The sequence below is a fragment of the Artemia sp. Qi Xiang Cuo genome, chromosome 1 (assembly GCF_049724085.1).
Source record: "Artemia sp. Qi Xiang Cuo chromosome 1, ASM4972408v1, whole genome shotgun sequence".
NCBI classification, from domain to species: Eukaryota; Metazoa; Arthropoda; class Branchiopoda; order Anostraca; family Artemiidae; genus Artemia; species Artemia sp. Qi Xiang Cuo.
In genome coordinates, this window is record NC_142794.1 from 25,913,947 (window position 1) to 25,928,020 (window position 14,074).

The 14,074-nt window shown below is 32.8% G+C and overlaps 1 protein-coding gene across 2 annotated transcripts in view; it reads left to right on the top strand.

Annotated features, from left to right (window-relative positions):
• LOC148956157 (neuropeptide FF receptor 2-like) overlaps positions 1 to 14,074 on the top strand; it is a 126,127-nt gene that overhangs the window by 86,387 nt on the left and 25,666 nt on the right. For both annotated transcript variants that reach the window (XM_089094187.1, XM_089094196.1), the window contains exon 3: positions 3,649 to 3,812. In XM_089094187.1, coding sequence (XP_088950313.1) covers positions 3,649 to 3,812 — 164 coding nt within the window. The remainder of the gene's footprint in view (positions 1 to 3,648; positions 3,813 to 14,074) is intronic.

Genomic DNA, 14,074 nt, shown 5'->3' on the forward strand with positions numbered 1-14,074 from the left:
CAACAGAAGTAGTAGTAGTAGCTGTAGTAGTAGTTGTACTACAAGCTTACCTTAGATACCTCTTGATTCAAGTTCTATGATTCTTAAAGAAAGGATAGTTGCTTAATATGAATTTTAAAATCAGAGGCAACGCTGTAGCGTTGCCTATAGTAAAGGCCATACGGCTCCAATGTTTTGTTATTATTTTTTTCCCAGAGGCACTTCATACGGAAGGGGTCGTCGTAGAAACTTCAAAGGGGGTTTCTTCGACTGGAAATCGAGAGTTCTAGTGCCCTTTTTAATAGTCGAAAACGATTGGAGGGCAACTAGCCTCCCCCCCCACGCCCATCATTCCCCCAAACAGATCCAATCAAAATTTGAGATAGCCATTATGTTAAGTGTAGTTTATTTCCAGATAGAAAATATGTTTTTGAGGAGGAAACTCCCCCACAACCCTCAGGGCAAGTGTTTTAAGTTATGCCCTGGGGGCATATAAGGTTTTTATAGAAGGCGTTGTCTTAGAAACTTCAAAACAGGCTCATTCCATTGGTAATTCAAATGGCTAGTGCCCTTTTTAATAGTAGAAAGTGATTTTAGGGTAACTAGCCCCCCCTCCCCCACGCTCATCATTCCCCCAAACACATCCAATCAAAGTTTTGAGATAGCCATTTTGTTCAGCGTAGTGGATTTCCATAAAGAAAATCTCTTTTTGAGGAGATCAATCCTCCAAAACCCTCCGGGCAAGGGTTATAGGTTATGCCCTAGGGGATATAAGGTTTTTAAAGAAGGTGTTGTCGTAGAAACTTCAAAAAAGGCTTATTCGATTAGAAATTCAAAGGGCTAGTGCCCTTTTAAATAGTCGAATATGATTGGAGGGCAACTAGCCTTCCCCCCCCCCCACTCCCATCATTCCCCCAAACACATCCAATCAAAATTTTTAGATAGCCATTTGGTTCAGCGCAGTTGATTTCCAGATAGGAAATATGTTTATGAGGAGGACACTCCCCCACAACCCTTAGGGCAAGGGTTTTAAGTTATGCCCTGGGGGCATATAAGGTATTTATAGCAGGTGTTGTCGAAAAAACTTCAAAACAGGCTCATTAGATTGGAAATTCAAAGGGATAGTGTCTTTTATAATGGTCGAAAGTGATTGGAGGGCACCTATCCGCCCCCCCCCACGCCCATTATTCCCCCAAACACATCCAATCAAAATTTTGAGATAGCCATTTTGTTCCGCGTAGTTGATTTTCAGATAGAAAATATGTTTTTGAGGAGGACACTCCCCCACAACCCTCAAGGCAAGTGTTTTAAGCTATACCCTGGGGGCACATAAGGTTTTTATAGAAGGGGGTGTCGTAGATACTTCAAAGAAGGATCATTCGATTGGAAATTCAAAGGGCTAGTACCCTTTTAACAGTCGAAAGTGATTTGAGGGCAAATAACTCCCCTCTCACGCACACCTTTTCCCCAAACTCAACCAGTCAAAATTTTGAGACAGCTATTTTATTAAACGTAGTTTGAATCGAATAAAAGAGCTACAAACAAGAGTTTGGGTAGCACCTTACTGCAGAAGCTTAAAACCCCGAACGAACATAAATTAAAATTAACTATCTTACAAACATAAAGATAACCGGTGCAAAGATAAATGAATGAATAAATCTTATATAGCTTCAAAATTTTTTATTATTCCTCCCCCCCCCCCCAGAGCTGCTTTATATGCAAGAGTTAAAAATACCATTTTGTTAAAAATAGTTGAAAGCTTAAGCAACAAAACTCTGGCGTCGATAAAACCCCCCAGGGCCCGGGGGCCGGAAGGGATTCTCGTATAAGCTTCCGAGAGGGCTCATTTGATTGGAAATTGGAAGTTCTAGTCCAGCTCTTAAGAGTCAAAATTGATCGAAGGGCGAATACCCCACCACGCCCTTTTTCCCTACCCCTTCCTTTGAACTAATTCTGTCTATACCTGAAGGCCCAATGAGAGTTAGAATGTTTTGGTATTAACACACACCTATTAGGCATATGCTCTTCTCCCTAACAAGGAAAGAAACAGAGAGTGTAAGGCAGTGGCGGATCCAGGGGAAGGGCGAGGGGGCAACCCCCCTAACGTAATCTAAAGTAATGTAATTAACTTAATTAACGGAAGATCGCGTTAATTAAAATTGCTATTTTTCAATCCATTCATTGCTGTCAAGCGCTGTCCACAATTTATGCAAGATGTCTATTGTTCGTATATAAGGTTTTTATCAAAGAGGTAATCGTATAGACTTTGAAAAAAGCCTCATTTGATAAGTCAAGAATAATCGGACAGTACATTTTTTAAGTCAAGAATAATCGGACAGTAAGCAGCCCCCAATGCCATAAAAACCTGAAACTTTTTGCAATAAAAAAAGGACAAAAATTAATTAAAAAAACTTTCCGAAAAATAACTTTTTCAAAGAAAAGTAAAGGTCATTTTAAACTTAAGATCAGGAGATACAAATACCTGTTAAAATTCAAACTCGAAATGACCAGAAATTACCATTAAAGAATAAATGGAACCCAAAACGAACAGAAATTAAATAAACAATCATAGCAAAAAACCCACAACAAGTAATCATATAAATGAATAAATAGTCTTAAAGCGAGTAATGCTTGGATTGAATATGAAAATCAAGCTTAAAACGAAAAAAATAGTTTGCTATTAAAGTATAAATGAAACTTAAAACGAACAGAAATTAAATAAAGAATCAATGGGAACAAACATACAGTATATATTAATGTAAATGAATAAATAAATCTTAAAACAAGTGAAACTTAAATTGAATATGCAAATCAAGTTTGAATCGAATAAGAATAACTACAAACAAGAGTTTGGGTATCGCCTCACTGCAGAAGTCTAAAAGCTACTGCGTCATTGGCGATTTACTGAAAACAAATTATATTACAAATGTTTTCTTTTGTGCTTAATATTGAAGATAAATATTAAAATTACAGTAAAATTTGGAACTGATGAGCTTTCAGCAATTAATATCATTATACATCAAATATTCAGTTTAATTTATTAGTTCTTTCCAAGATTGGTCAAGACAAATAAAGTTTCACTACAAACAAAATTTGGATACTGCCTCCTTCTTTAACTGTAAAAACCTAAAGCCTTCTGCGTCATTGGCGCTTCACTGAAAACGAATTACTCGTATATTACAAATTTATTCTTTTCCAGTTCTTACAGCATTTAAAATGAAAATAAAAATTACAGTGAAAAAAACATCTTGAACTGATGGATCTTTCAACAATTATACATATCTAATATTTATTTATATTATTTATATATATATATATATCTAACATTATATATCTAATATTGAATTTGATTTTGTTTATACTTTCCAAGACTGTTCAAGACTCATATAGTTTTCAGTAAGGCGCCAATGACGCAGTAGGTTTTAGGCTCATTACTATCTAGTCAAAACAAAAAACTGAAAGCAGTGTTTTTAAAAGAAAATTTATTCTCAATTGTATATATGAAAAACTTATTTCATTTTTGAAGTTTAACTTCAGCCTATCAAATGCTAAAAACTTGTTTGAGCCACTATTGAAGGTTTAATCATGTTATTTTTTCTTTTTTCACGTAAGACTTGGAGGTTTTCTCTTCTTGGGCTAAATTGATGACATATATAATTTTTCTTTTAGCTCATCAAAATGCTTGTGACAGTTGTTGTGATTTTTATTGTTTGCTGGACTCCGTATTTGATCGATGAAGTGTTGACAGCATTTGACCATCTTTCACTTCAAAGAGACGTCGGCATCTCGCGAGTGACGTATACTTTTGTACAATTATTGGCCTACACAAACAGGTTGGACATCTTTTTTCTATCAATTTTAATGGAGCATAACATATTCTTTCTTTTTTTTATCTGTCTATTCTAACTTTTGACAGGCCGAACATTTTTTTTTATTTCTATTAGTTGAAAATTTTTTGAAGTATATTTAGACTCGTTTTCTACCATCTGATTATGAAAAAGAACTAGTTTTGAATCTATACATGAGATACAAAGATTTCAGGCAAGGAAAATGAGCAGGAGAAAGAAAAGGGAGAAACCTATAAAAGGGAGAAAAGGGAAAAGAAGAAAAATGGCTTTTTTCTGTTTCGAATTACTGCAAATTATCAAAAGTGATGTTCGTTTATCGAAATTATGAAATGGGCTCCATTACCAGTTTTTGCCTAAGGAAGGAAGAGTTTAGGTTTTGGTTTTTATTTTGTGTTACCCGTTTATAATTAGTCTGACCAAATAGAAAATGTCATTGTAATAAAAACCAAGTCCAAATTCCCTGACTGTATGATAGAAAGATGTTAAAAAGCTGCTAACTGTGAAGTTCCCAAAATCATGCTTTAAAAATTTTTTGTTTATAAAAGACAAAAAAAACTACTAGAAATTCTACTACTCAAAGTACCTCCCTGACCTGGAATGCTGAAATGCACTTTCCCTTTCGTCTTGTCCAGCCCCCAAGCCACTCACAGAATTGCTCGATTTTTACCCATGATAACGCCCTGATGTTGATTCTCTAATAGCATCCAAAGTCCGATTAGGATATCCTTTTTAGTTTTTCTTTAACTTACATAGATAAAAAAGTAGCTAAAAAACCACAAGGGGCGAAATCCAGTTATACCTTAGGCGGAAGGAGTTTTCAAGGTGCCGTTTTGGCTACAAAACTGCATGATGAAGATGATTGTGTGAGAAAGTATATTATCGCCGTGAAGTACCTATACTGATAACGACAAATTGAGTCTTTTTCTCCAATTTTTAGCAAAAAAACAGTATACTGGACTGAAGTTTTAATAGCCATAAGGCGCGCGATGACGCGTTCAGGTCTGTAGGTGTATTTTGTCCATACAAAATAAACGGAAAACAGAAAAAAAAATTAAGCTTTGTTTAACTGTTTTAACTGCGTAAATTTATTCGAAGCTTCATAAAAAAATGTAAATTATTGTGTAAATATTAGCAAAAATGTGTCAAAATGTAAATTATTGTGTAGTTATGCAACTGCTAATATTTAGGTGGGTTATTGTATATTCATGCTTATTTAAAAAATTAAAACACTAAAATAAAACACTTGATGTTACCCCTCGACTGTATTTGTTGCACTCGAAAATGTTGTAAAGCACAAGTAAAACTTTATAGTAAATTGCCGGGAGGTGGTGAAGGGGAAAGACTTCATAAAAGGATAATATCTACTTATTTTTACTCTAAACATAGTTCTTTGTGTTCATTTTAGAAAAAAAAATTCATCCAAATTCGACGAATTTCATATCTGCTAGTTCCGCTTTTCGCTATAAGGCATTATCAGGAATTGTGTTTTCCTTGTAGAATGTTTCGAAGAAAATATACATACCGTTAGAGCTTCTACTAGAGTATATTAATTTTACAGCAGCCTTCAAGAGACGTTTCTTGCAAAAAAGATATGAAATTCCTCGTATAGTAATAAAAGTAAAAAAGACACAAAAGGGATGGATTAAAAACTTCTTAAAGGTAATGCTAACAATAAATGCGCTGTACAACATTCCTTTTGGAACAAATATGAACAAAATGAAAGTGCAAAATGTGGCTAAGAGTAGAAAGGCCCCTATTGATCCGAGCGGGAGTCCAAATATGGGCATAGAGTCCCTAGGGAGAACACGTGGTTAATCGGTCAATGACCAAGTCTGACAGGTGATGTCAAGGTTGATTGATTTGTCACGAAAGGGGAATTAATTTATTGTTTCCAAGGAGAATTGTCTCCGGGACGAAGTTTATTATTATCTTTGGAGTTCGACCAGGAGAATTGTTTCCAGAATTATTGATTCACGAAAGGGGAATTAATTTATTGTTTCCAAGAAGAATTGTCTCCGGGACGAAGTTTATTAATATCTTTGGAGTTCGACCAGGAGAATTGTTTCCGGAATTATTGATTCACGAAAGGGGAATTAATTTATTGTTTCCAAGGAGAATTGTCTTCGGGACGAAGTTTATTAATATCTTTGGAGTTCGACCAGGAGAATTGTTTCCGGCGAATGTTTTGATCTTAGAGATGAAGAAATTAACACGGGAAAGGGTTTCCCAGTAATTTCAAATGTGACAGCGCAGGGATGCCAAAAACAAAAGGAACACGCTGAAATTACGTTTAGGGGTTATTTGAGCAAAACCGTTTTAGACATTTTAGGGAATTATTTCGGCGAAACCGTTAAAGGCATTTTAAAAGATGATTTTAGAAGAGGTTTTAGAAGAGGATCTGAGGGTGAAACTCTGTGGTCATTATAATACACAAGTTCCATTTGAACAGTGTCTTGAGGTCCCCTACCCCAACCCCAAAGGGCTCCGATCCCCCTTCCCCAACCCCAAGGGAAGTTCCCGCCCCCAAAGGTCCCCGGGCTCCCAAAGGGCCCTCCGGGCCCCCCGCGTCCCAAAGGCCCCAGAGCCCCCATTTTTAATACTTTTTAAGGCTTTATTATATCTTTTCAGAACAAGGTATTTTCTTAATGTACATCCTAAACCCATTTTACAAGTTGAAATGGGCGAAATCATTTTAGACATGTTAGGGAATTATTTCGGCGAAACAGTTAGAGCCATTTTAAAAGATGATTTTAGAAGATGTTTTAGAAGAGGATTTGACGGTGAAACTCTGTGGTCGTTATAATACACCAGTTCCATTTGAACAGTGTCGTGAGGTCTCCTACCCCAACCCCAAAGGCCCCAGGTCCCCCTAATGCCCCTCGGGCCCCCAAAGACCACCGGGACCTCGCCCCCCCCTTTTTTTAAAATAATTTTTGAATTTTTTTTACATGGTATTTTTTTAACCTTTTTAAGTATCTTAAAATGACATGAAATATGCTTACGGCTCTACCAATCATACTCTGTGCTTGTTCATAGACACGACGCAGCTTTCCCACTGGTACTCTATGGCAGGTTATCGACACTACCTAGTTTATTGCGTGCATTAAATCAGTATTTTTTACGCAGTGGAAGGATAAACACACAATTCATATCTGTAAAAAAGTGAAGATGAATTATTCGACGAAAGTATGTGCACATGAAAAAATCATCGTCGTGTTGAATGCTGACAAGGAGAAATACCTGAACTATGAAACGAGTGCAAGTGGTAACACTATTGGAAATGTTTGCATGCGTTGTCATGACAGCGAGAAGTTAGATTTCTTTGGAGTACCCAAGAATTTCAATCGTGTAAACGGTGGATATGTGAGGGTAACATTACCAGAGAAATTAGTACTCAAAGAGAATGCAAACATAAAATAATTGTCAATGATCGGGGACAACTCCTTGCTACTGTTGCTGGTAACACATTACCTGTTAATAAATCCTATCATCATCTTTCTGGTATTAGCATTTTAAATAGAACAAGAAGAAGACAAGTATACTCCTGCAATAATGTCATTAATCATATCATGTCTATATGCCAGAACTGTTACCTATGTAAACACAGTGTGAGAATAGACAGTGAAGTCGCAGGCAGAATAAAAAGGACATTAGCAGACAATTACATCAATGAATATAAAGATGAATTGACGGAAAGTGAAGCGCAAGTGTACTAATAATGTATAATAATGTATTTAACGTATTTTATATTAATATTCTACATGTAGTTATTTCATTAAAAATATCTTATGCATTATTTTGTTAAGTGTTCATTATTTTTAGGGTATGCTAGAACGTCAAACGTTCAGAATATCTATTAAAAAGGTCAGAGATGTAAGAAAAAGAATTTTTAGAGATAAAGATACTACTAGCAGGCTCAATTTTTCATAGGAGATAGAAAAGTTCAAGATCTCTTATGAATTTTAAAAAAGAACACAATTCATTTCTAATTTCACAAGAGAAAATAAAAATCTTCCACTTTAGTTTTAAGTTCACCAAGACATAAAAATTTAAAGTTCACTTCTAAATTTTTCCCTAGAAGATAAGAAAAGTTATACTATGATTGTGATTATTTTCCATGAAGATAAAAAGTTTCACTTTAATTCAAAATTTTCTTAAATTCAATTCCGACCTGTCTCACAGAGTCAAATTTAAAGTTATGTTTTAAATAGTTTCGCGGAAGAAAAAAAATTCAAATTCGTTTCTGAATTTTCTCAATGAAAATTAAATAAGTCATTGATCTATTATATATCCCCAAAATAATATAAAATTTTCAACTTCAATTCAGATTTTTCTCAAAGAGATGAAAAATTTAAAATACGGTTCCAAATTTTTCATAGAAGATAGAAACGTTCAAGTTCTCTTCTGAATTTTACCAACGAACATAATTCAATTCTAATTTCTCAAGAGAAAATAAAAAGCTTCCACTTCACTTTTAAGTTCACCAAGACATAAAAATTGAAAGTTCACTTCTAAATTTTTCCATACAAGATAGAAAAAGTTATACTATGATTGTGATTATTTTCCATGAAGATAAAAAGTTTCACTTTAATTCTAAATTTTCTTAAATTCAGTTCCGACTTTTCTCAAAGAGATGAAAAAATTTTAAGTTCTGTTCCAAATATTTTCCCGGAAGAAGAAAAGTTCAACTTCGATTCTGAATTTTCTCAATGAAAATGAAATATGTTATTGATCAATTCTATTTCATCAAAATAATATAAAAAGTTTCCACTTCGGTTCAGATTTTTCTCAAAGAAATGAAAAACAGTTAAATACTGTTCCAAATTTTTCTTAGAAGATAGAAAAGTTTAAGTTCTCTTCTGGATTTTGGCAAAGAACATAATTCAATTCTAATTTCTCCAGAGAAAATAAAAAGCTTCCACTTCAGTTTTAAGTTCACCAAGACAAAAAAAAATTAAAGTTCACTTCTAAACTTTTCCATAGAAGATAAGAAAAGTTATGCTATGATTGTGATTATTTTCTATGAAGATGAAAAGTTTCGCTTTAATTCTAAATTATCTTAAATTCACTTCCGACTTTTCTCAAAGAGATGAAAAAATTTAAAGTTCTGTTCCAAATATTTTAACGAAAGAAGAAAAGTTCAGTTTGATTCTGAATTTTCTCAATGAAAATGAAATAAGTTATTGATCAATTCTATTTCCCCAAAATAATATAAAAAGTTTCTACTTCAGTTCAGATTTTTCTCAAAGAGATGAAAAAATTTAAAATACAATTCCAAATTTTTCAGAGAAGATAGAAAAGTTCAAGTTCTCTTCTGAATTTTACCAAAGAACAAAATTCAATTCTAATTTCTCCAGAGAAATTAAAAAGCTTCCACTTCAGTTTTAAGTTCACCAAGACATAAAAAATTTAAAGTTCAGTTCTAAATTTTTCCATAGAAGATAAGAAAAGTTATACTATGATTGTGATTATTTTCTATGAAGATAAACAGTTACACTTTAATTCTAAATTTTCTTTAATTCAATTCCGACCTTTCCCAAAGACATGAAAAAATTTAAAGTTCTGTTCCAAATATTTTCCCGGAAGAAGATTCCAAATATTTTCCTGGAAGAAGAAAAGTCCAACTTCGATTCTGAATTTTCTCAATGAAAATGAAATAAGTTATTGATCAATTCTATTTTCCCAAAATAATATGAAATTTTCCACTTCAATTCAGATTTTTCTCAAAGAGATGAAAAATTTAAAATACTGTCCCAAAGAGATGAAAAAATTTAAAGTTCTGTTCCAAAAGGTTAGGTTAGGTTAAGTTAGGTTAGGTTAGGTTAGCCTACGTACGCGCGCGTACGTAGGTTGACCTAACCTAACCTAACTTAACCTAACCTAACTTGATCTAGCCTAACCTACCTAACCTAATAAGGGTTAGCAGGTTAGGTTAGGTTCGATTAAGTGGCCGGCCACTTAACCGAACCTAACCTAACCTAGCCTGCTAACCCTAATTAGGTTAGGTAACCTAACCTAACCTGGTTAGGTTAAGGCAACTTAACCTAACCTAACCTGCGAACCCTAGAAATGTTAGGTAACCTAACCTATCCTGGGGATGGAGACCCCGACTGTGCCGCCTTCGGCCTGTGGCCCCTGGGGTGGGGATCCTGGTCCGTGGACCTAACCTATTGTTTTTGATGGTTAGATGAATGAACTGAATTTCAGATAAATTAGAAATAAAGTGAAACTTTTTATCTTCATGGAAAATATTCACAATCATAGTATATCCATTCCTATCTTCTATGAAAAAATTTAGAAATTAACTTTAAATTTTTTATGTCTTTGAGAAATTAGGAACTGAAATGGAAGCTGTTTTATTTTCATTGGTAAATTTCAGAATTGAGCTAACTTTATTTCTCTTCTCTATGAAAATTCAGAAGAGAACTTGTACATTTTACACTTCATCGAGAAAATTCAGAATTAAAGTGGAGCTCCATATCTTTGTGAAGAATATTCACAATCAAAGTATAACTTTTCCTATCTTCTATGAAAAATTTGGAACAGAACTTTAAATTTTTTCAAGAATTGATCAATAACTTATTTCATTTTCATTGAGAAAATTCAGAATCGAAGTTGAACTTTTCTTCTTCCGGGAAAATATTTGGAACAGAACTTTAAATTTTTCATCTCTTTGAGAAAAGTCGGACCTGAATTTAAGAAAATTTAGAATTAAAGTTAAACTTTTTATCTTCATGGAAAATAATATGTGGAAGCTTTTTATTTTCTCTGGAGAAATTAGAATTGAATTGTGTTCTTTGGTAAAATTCAGAAGAGAACTTGAACTTTTCTATCTTCTATGAAAAATTTGGAAGTGAACTTTAAATTTTTATGCCTTGGTGAACTTAAAACTGAAGTGGAAGTTTTTTATTTTCTCTGGAGAAATTAGAATTGAATTATGTTCTTTGCTAAAATTCAGAAGAGAACTTGAACTTTTCTATCTTCTAAGAAAAATTTGGAACAGTATTTAAAATTTTTTCATCTCTTTGAGAAAAATCTGAACTGAAGTGGAAACTTTTTATATTATTTTGATGAAATATAATTGATCAATAACATATTTCATTTTCATTGAGAAAATTCAGAATCGAAGTTGAACTTTTCTTCTTCCAGGAAAATATTTGGAACAGAACTTAAAATTTTTTCATCTCTTTGAGAAAAGTCGGAACTGAATTGAAGAAAATTTAGAATTAAAGTGAAACTTTTTATCTTCATGGAAAATAATCACAATCATAGTATAACTTTTTCTATCTTCTATGGAAAAATTTAGAAGTGAACTTTAAATTTTTATGTCTTGGTGAACTTAAAAGTGAAGTGGAAGCTTTTTATTTTCTCTTGAGAAATTAGAATTGAATTATGTTCGTTGGTAAAATTCAGAAGAGAACTTGAACTATTTCTATCTTCTATGAAAAATTTGGAACAGTATTTTAAATTTTTCATCTCTTTGAGAAAAATCTGAATTGAAGTTGAAAATTTTATATTATTTTGGGAAAATAGAATTGATCAATGACTTATTTAATTTTCATTGGGAAAATTCAGAATCGAAGTTGAACTTTTTTTCTTCCGGGGAAATATTTGGAACAGAACTTTAAATTTGACTCTTTGAGAAAGGTTGGAATTGAATTTAAGAAAATTTAGAATTAAAGTGAAACTTTTTATCTTCATAGAAAATAATCAAAATCATATTAAAACTTTTTCTATCTTCTACGGAAAAATTTAGAAGTGAACTTTAAATTTTTTATGTCTTGGTGAACTTAAAACTGAAGCGGAAGCTTTTTATTTTCTCTGGTGAAATTAGAATTGAATTGTGTTCTTTGGTAAAATTCAGAAGAGAACTTGAACTTTTCTATCTTCTATGAAAAATTGAGCCTGCTAGTAGTGTCATTATCTCTAAAATTCTTTTTCTTACATCTCTGACCTTTTTAATAGATATTCTAAACGTTTGACGTTCTAGTATACCCTAAAAATAATGAACACTTAACAAAATAATGCATAAGATATTTTTAATGAAATAACGACAAGTAGAATATTAATATAAAAATATGTTAATTACATTATTATACATTATTAGTACACTTGCGCTTCACTTTCCGTCAATTCATCTTTATATTCATTGATGATATTGTCTGCTAATGTCCTTTTTATTCTGCCTGCGATTTCACTGTCTATTGTCACATTATTTTTCATAGATAGCAGTTTTGACACATTGGCAAGATATTATTTATGATGTTGGTGCAGCTGTATGCTTGTCTTCTTTTTCCCTTAGCTTTCATTCGAATGCTAACACTGGAAAGATAGCGATAAGATCTATCAACGACTAACATGCTACCAGAACCATTAGCTAGAAGTTGTCCCTCTTCATCAACTATTATTTTTATGTTGGCATTCTCTTTGAGTACTAATTTCTCTGGTAATGTTTACTCTCGCATATCCACCGTTTGCATGATGGAAATTCTTGGGTACTCCAAAGGAATCTAACTTCTCGCTGTCATGACAACGCATGCATACATTTCCAATAGTGTTACCGCTTTCACTCGTTTCATAGTTCAGGTATTTCTCCTTGTCAGCATTCAACACGAGGATGATTTTATCATGTGCACACACTTTCGTCGAATAATTCATCTTCACTTTTTACAGATATGATTTGTTTGTTTATCCTTCCAATGCGTAAAAAATATTGAATTAATGCATGCAATAAACTAGGTAGTGTCGATAACCTGCCATAGAGTACCAGTGGGAAAGCCGCGTCGTGTCTATGAACAAGCAAAGAGTACGATTGGTAGAGCCGTAAGCATATTTCATGTCATTTTAAGATTTAAGAAAATTTAGAATTAAAGTGAAACTTTTTATCTTCATGGAAAATAATCACAATCATAGTATAACTTTTCCTATCTTCTACGGAAAAATTTAGAAGTGAAATTTAAATTTTTTATATCTTGGGACTTTTCTTCTTCCGGGAAAATATTTGGAACATAACTTTAAATTTTTTCATCTGTTTGAGAAAAATCTGAACTGAAGTGGAAAATTTTTATATTATTTTGGGAAAATAGAAATGATCAATAACTTATTTCATTTTCATTGAGAAAATTCAGAATCGAAGTTGAACTTTTCTTCTTCCGGGAAAATATTTGGAACAGAACTTTAAATTTTTGAGAAAGGTCGGAATTGAATTTAAGAAAATTTAGAATTAAAGTGAAACTTTTTATCTTCATGGAAAATAATCACAATCATAGTATAACTTTTCCTATCTTCTACGGAAAAATTTAGAAGTGAACTTTAAATTTTTATGTCTTGGTGAACTTAAAACTGAAGTGGAAGCTTTTTATTTTCTCTGGTGAAATTAGAAATGAATTGTGTTCTTTGGTAAAATTCAGAAGAGATCTTGAACTTTTCTATCTTCTATGACAAATTGAGCCTGCTAGTAGTATCTTTATCTCTAAAAATTCTTTTTCTTACATCTTTGACCTTTTTAATAGATATTCTGAACGTTTGACGTTCTAGCATACCCTAAAAATAATGAACACTTAGCAAAATAATGCATAAGATATTTTTAATGAAATAACTACATGTAGAATATTAATATAAAAATACGTTAAATACATTATTATACATTATTAGTACACTTGTGCTTGAATTTCCGTCAATTCATCTTTATATTCATTGATGATATTGTCTGCTAATGTCCTTTTTATTCTGCCTGCGATTTCACTGTCTATTGTCACATTATTTTTACATAGATAGCAGTTTTGGCATATTGACAAGATATGATTAATGACATTAGTGCAGGAGTATGCTTGTCTTCTTCTTGTCCTCTTTAAAATGCTAATACCGGAAAGATGATGATAGGATGTATCAACAGGTAATGTGTTACCGGCAACAGTAGCAAGGAGTTGTCCCCGATCATCGACAATTATTTTAAGTTTGCATTCTCTTTGAGCACTAATTTCTCTGGTAATGTTACTCTCGCATTTCCACCGTTTACACGATTGAAATTCTTGGGTACTCCAAAGATATCTAATTTCTCGCTGTCATGACAACGCACGCATACATTTCCAATAGTGTAACCACTTGTACTCGTTTCATAGTTCAGGTATTTCTCCTTGTCAGCATTCAACACGACGATGATTTTTTCATGTGCACATACTTTCGTCGAATATTTCATCTTCACTTTTGTACAGATATAAATTGTGTGTTTATCCTTCCACTGCGTA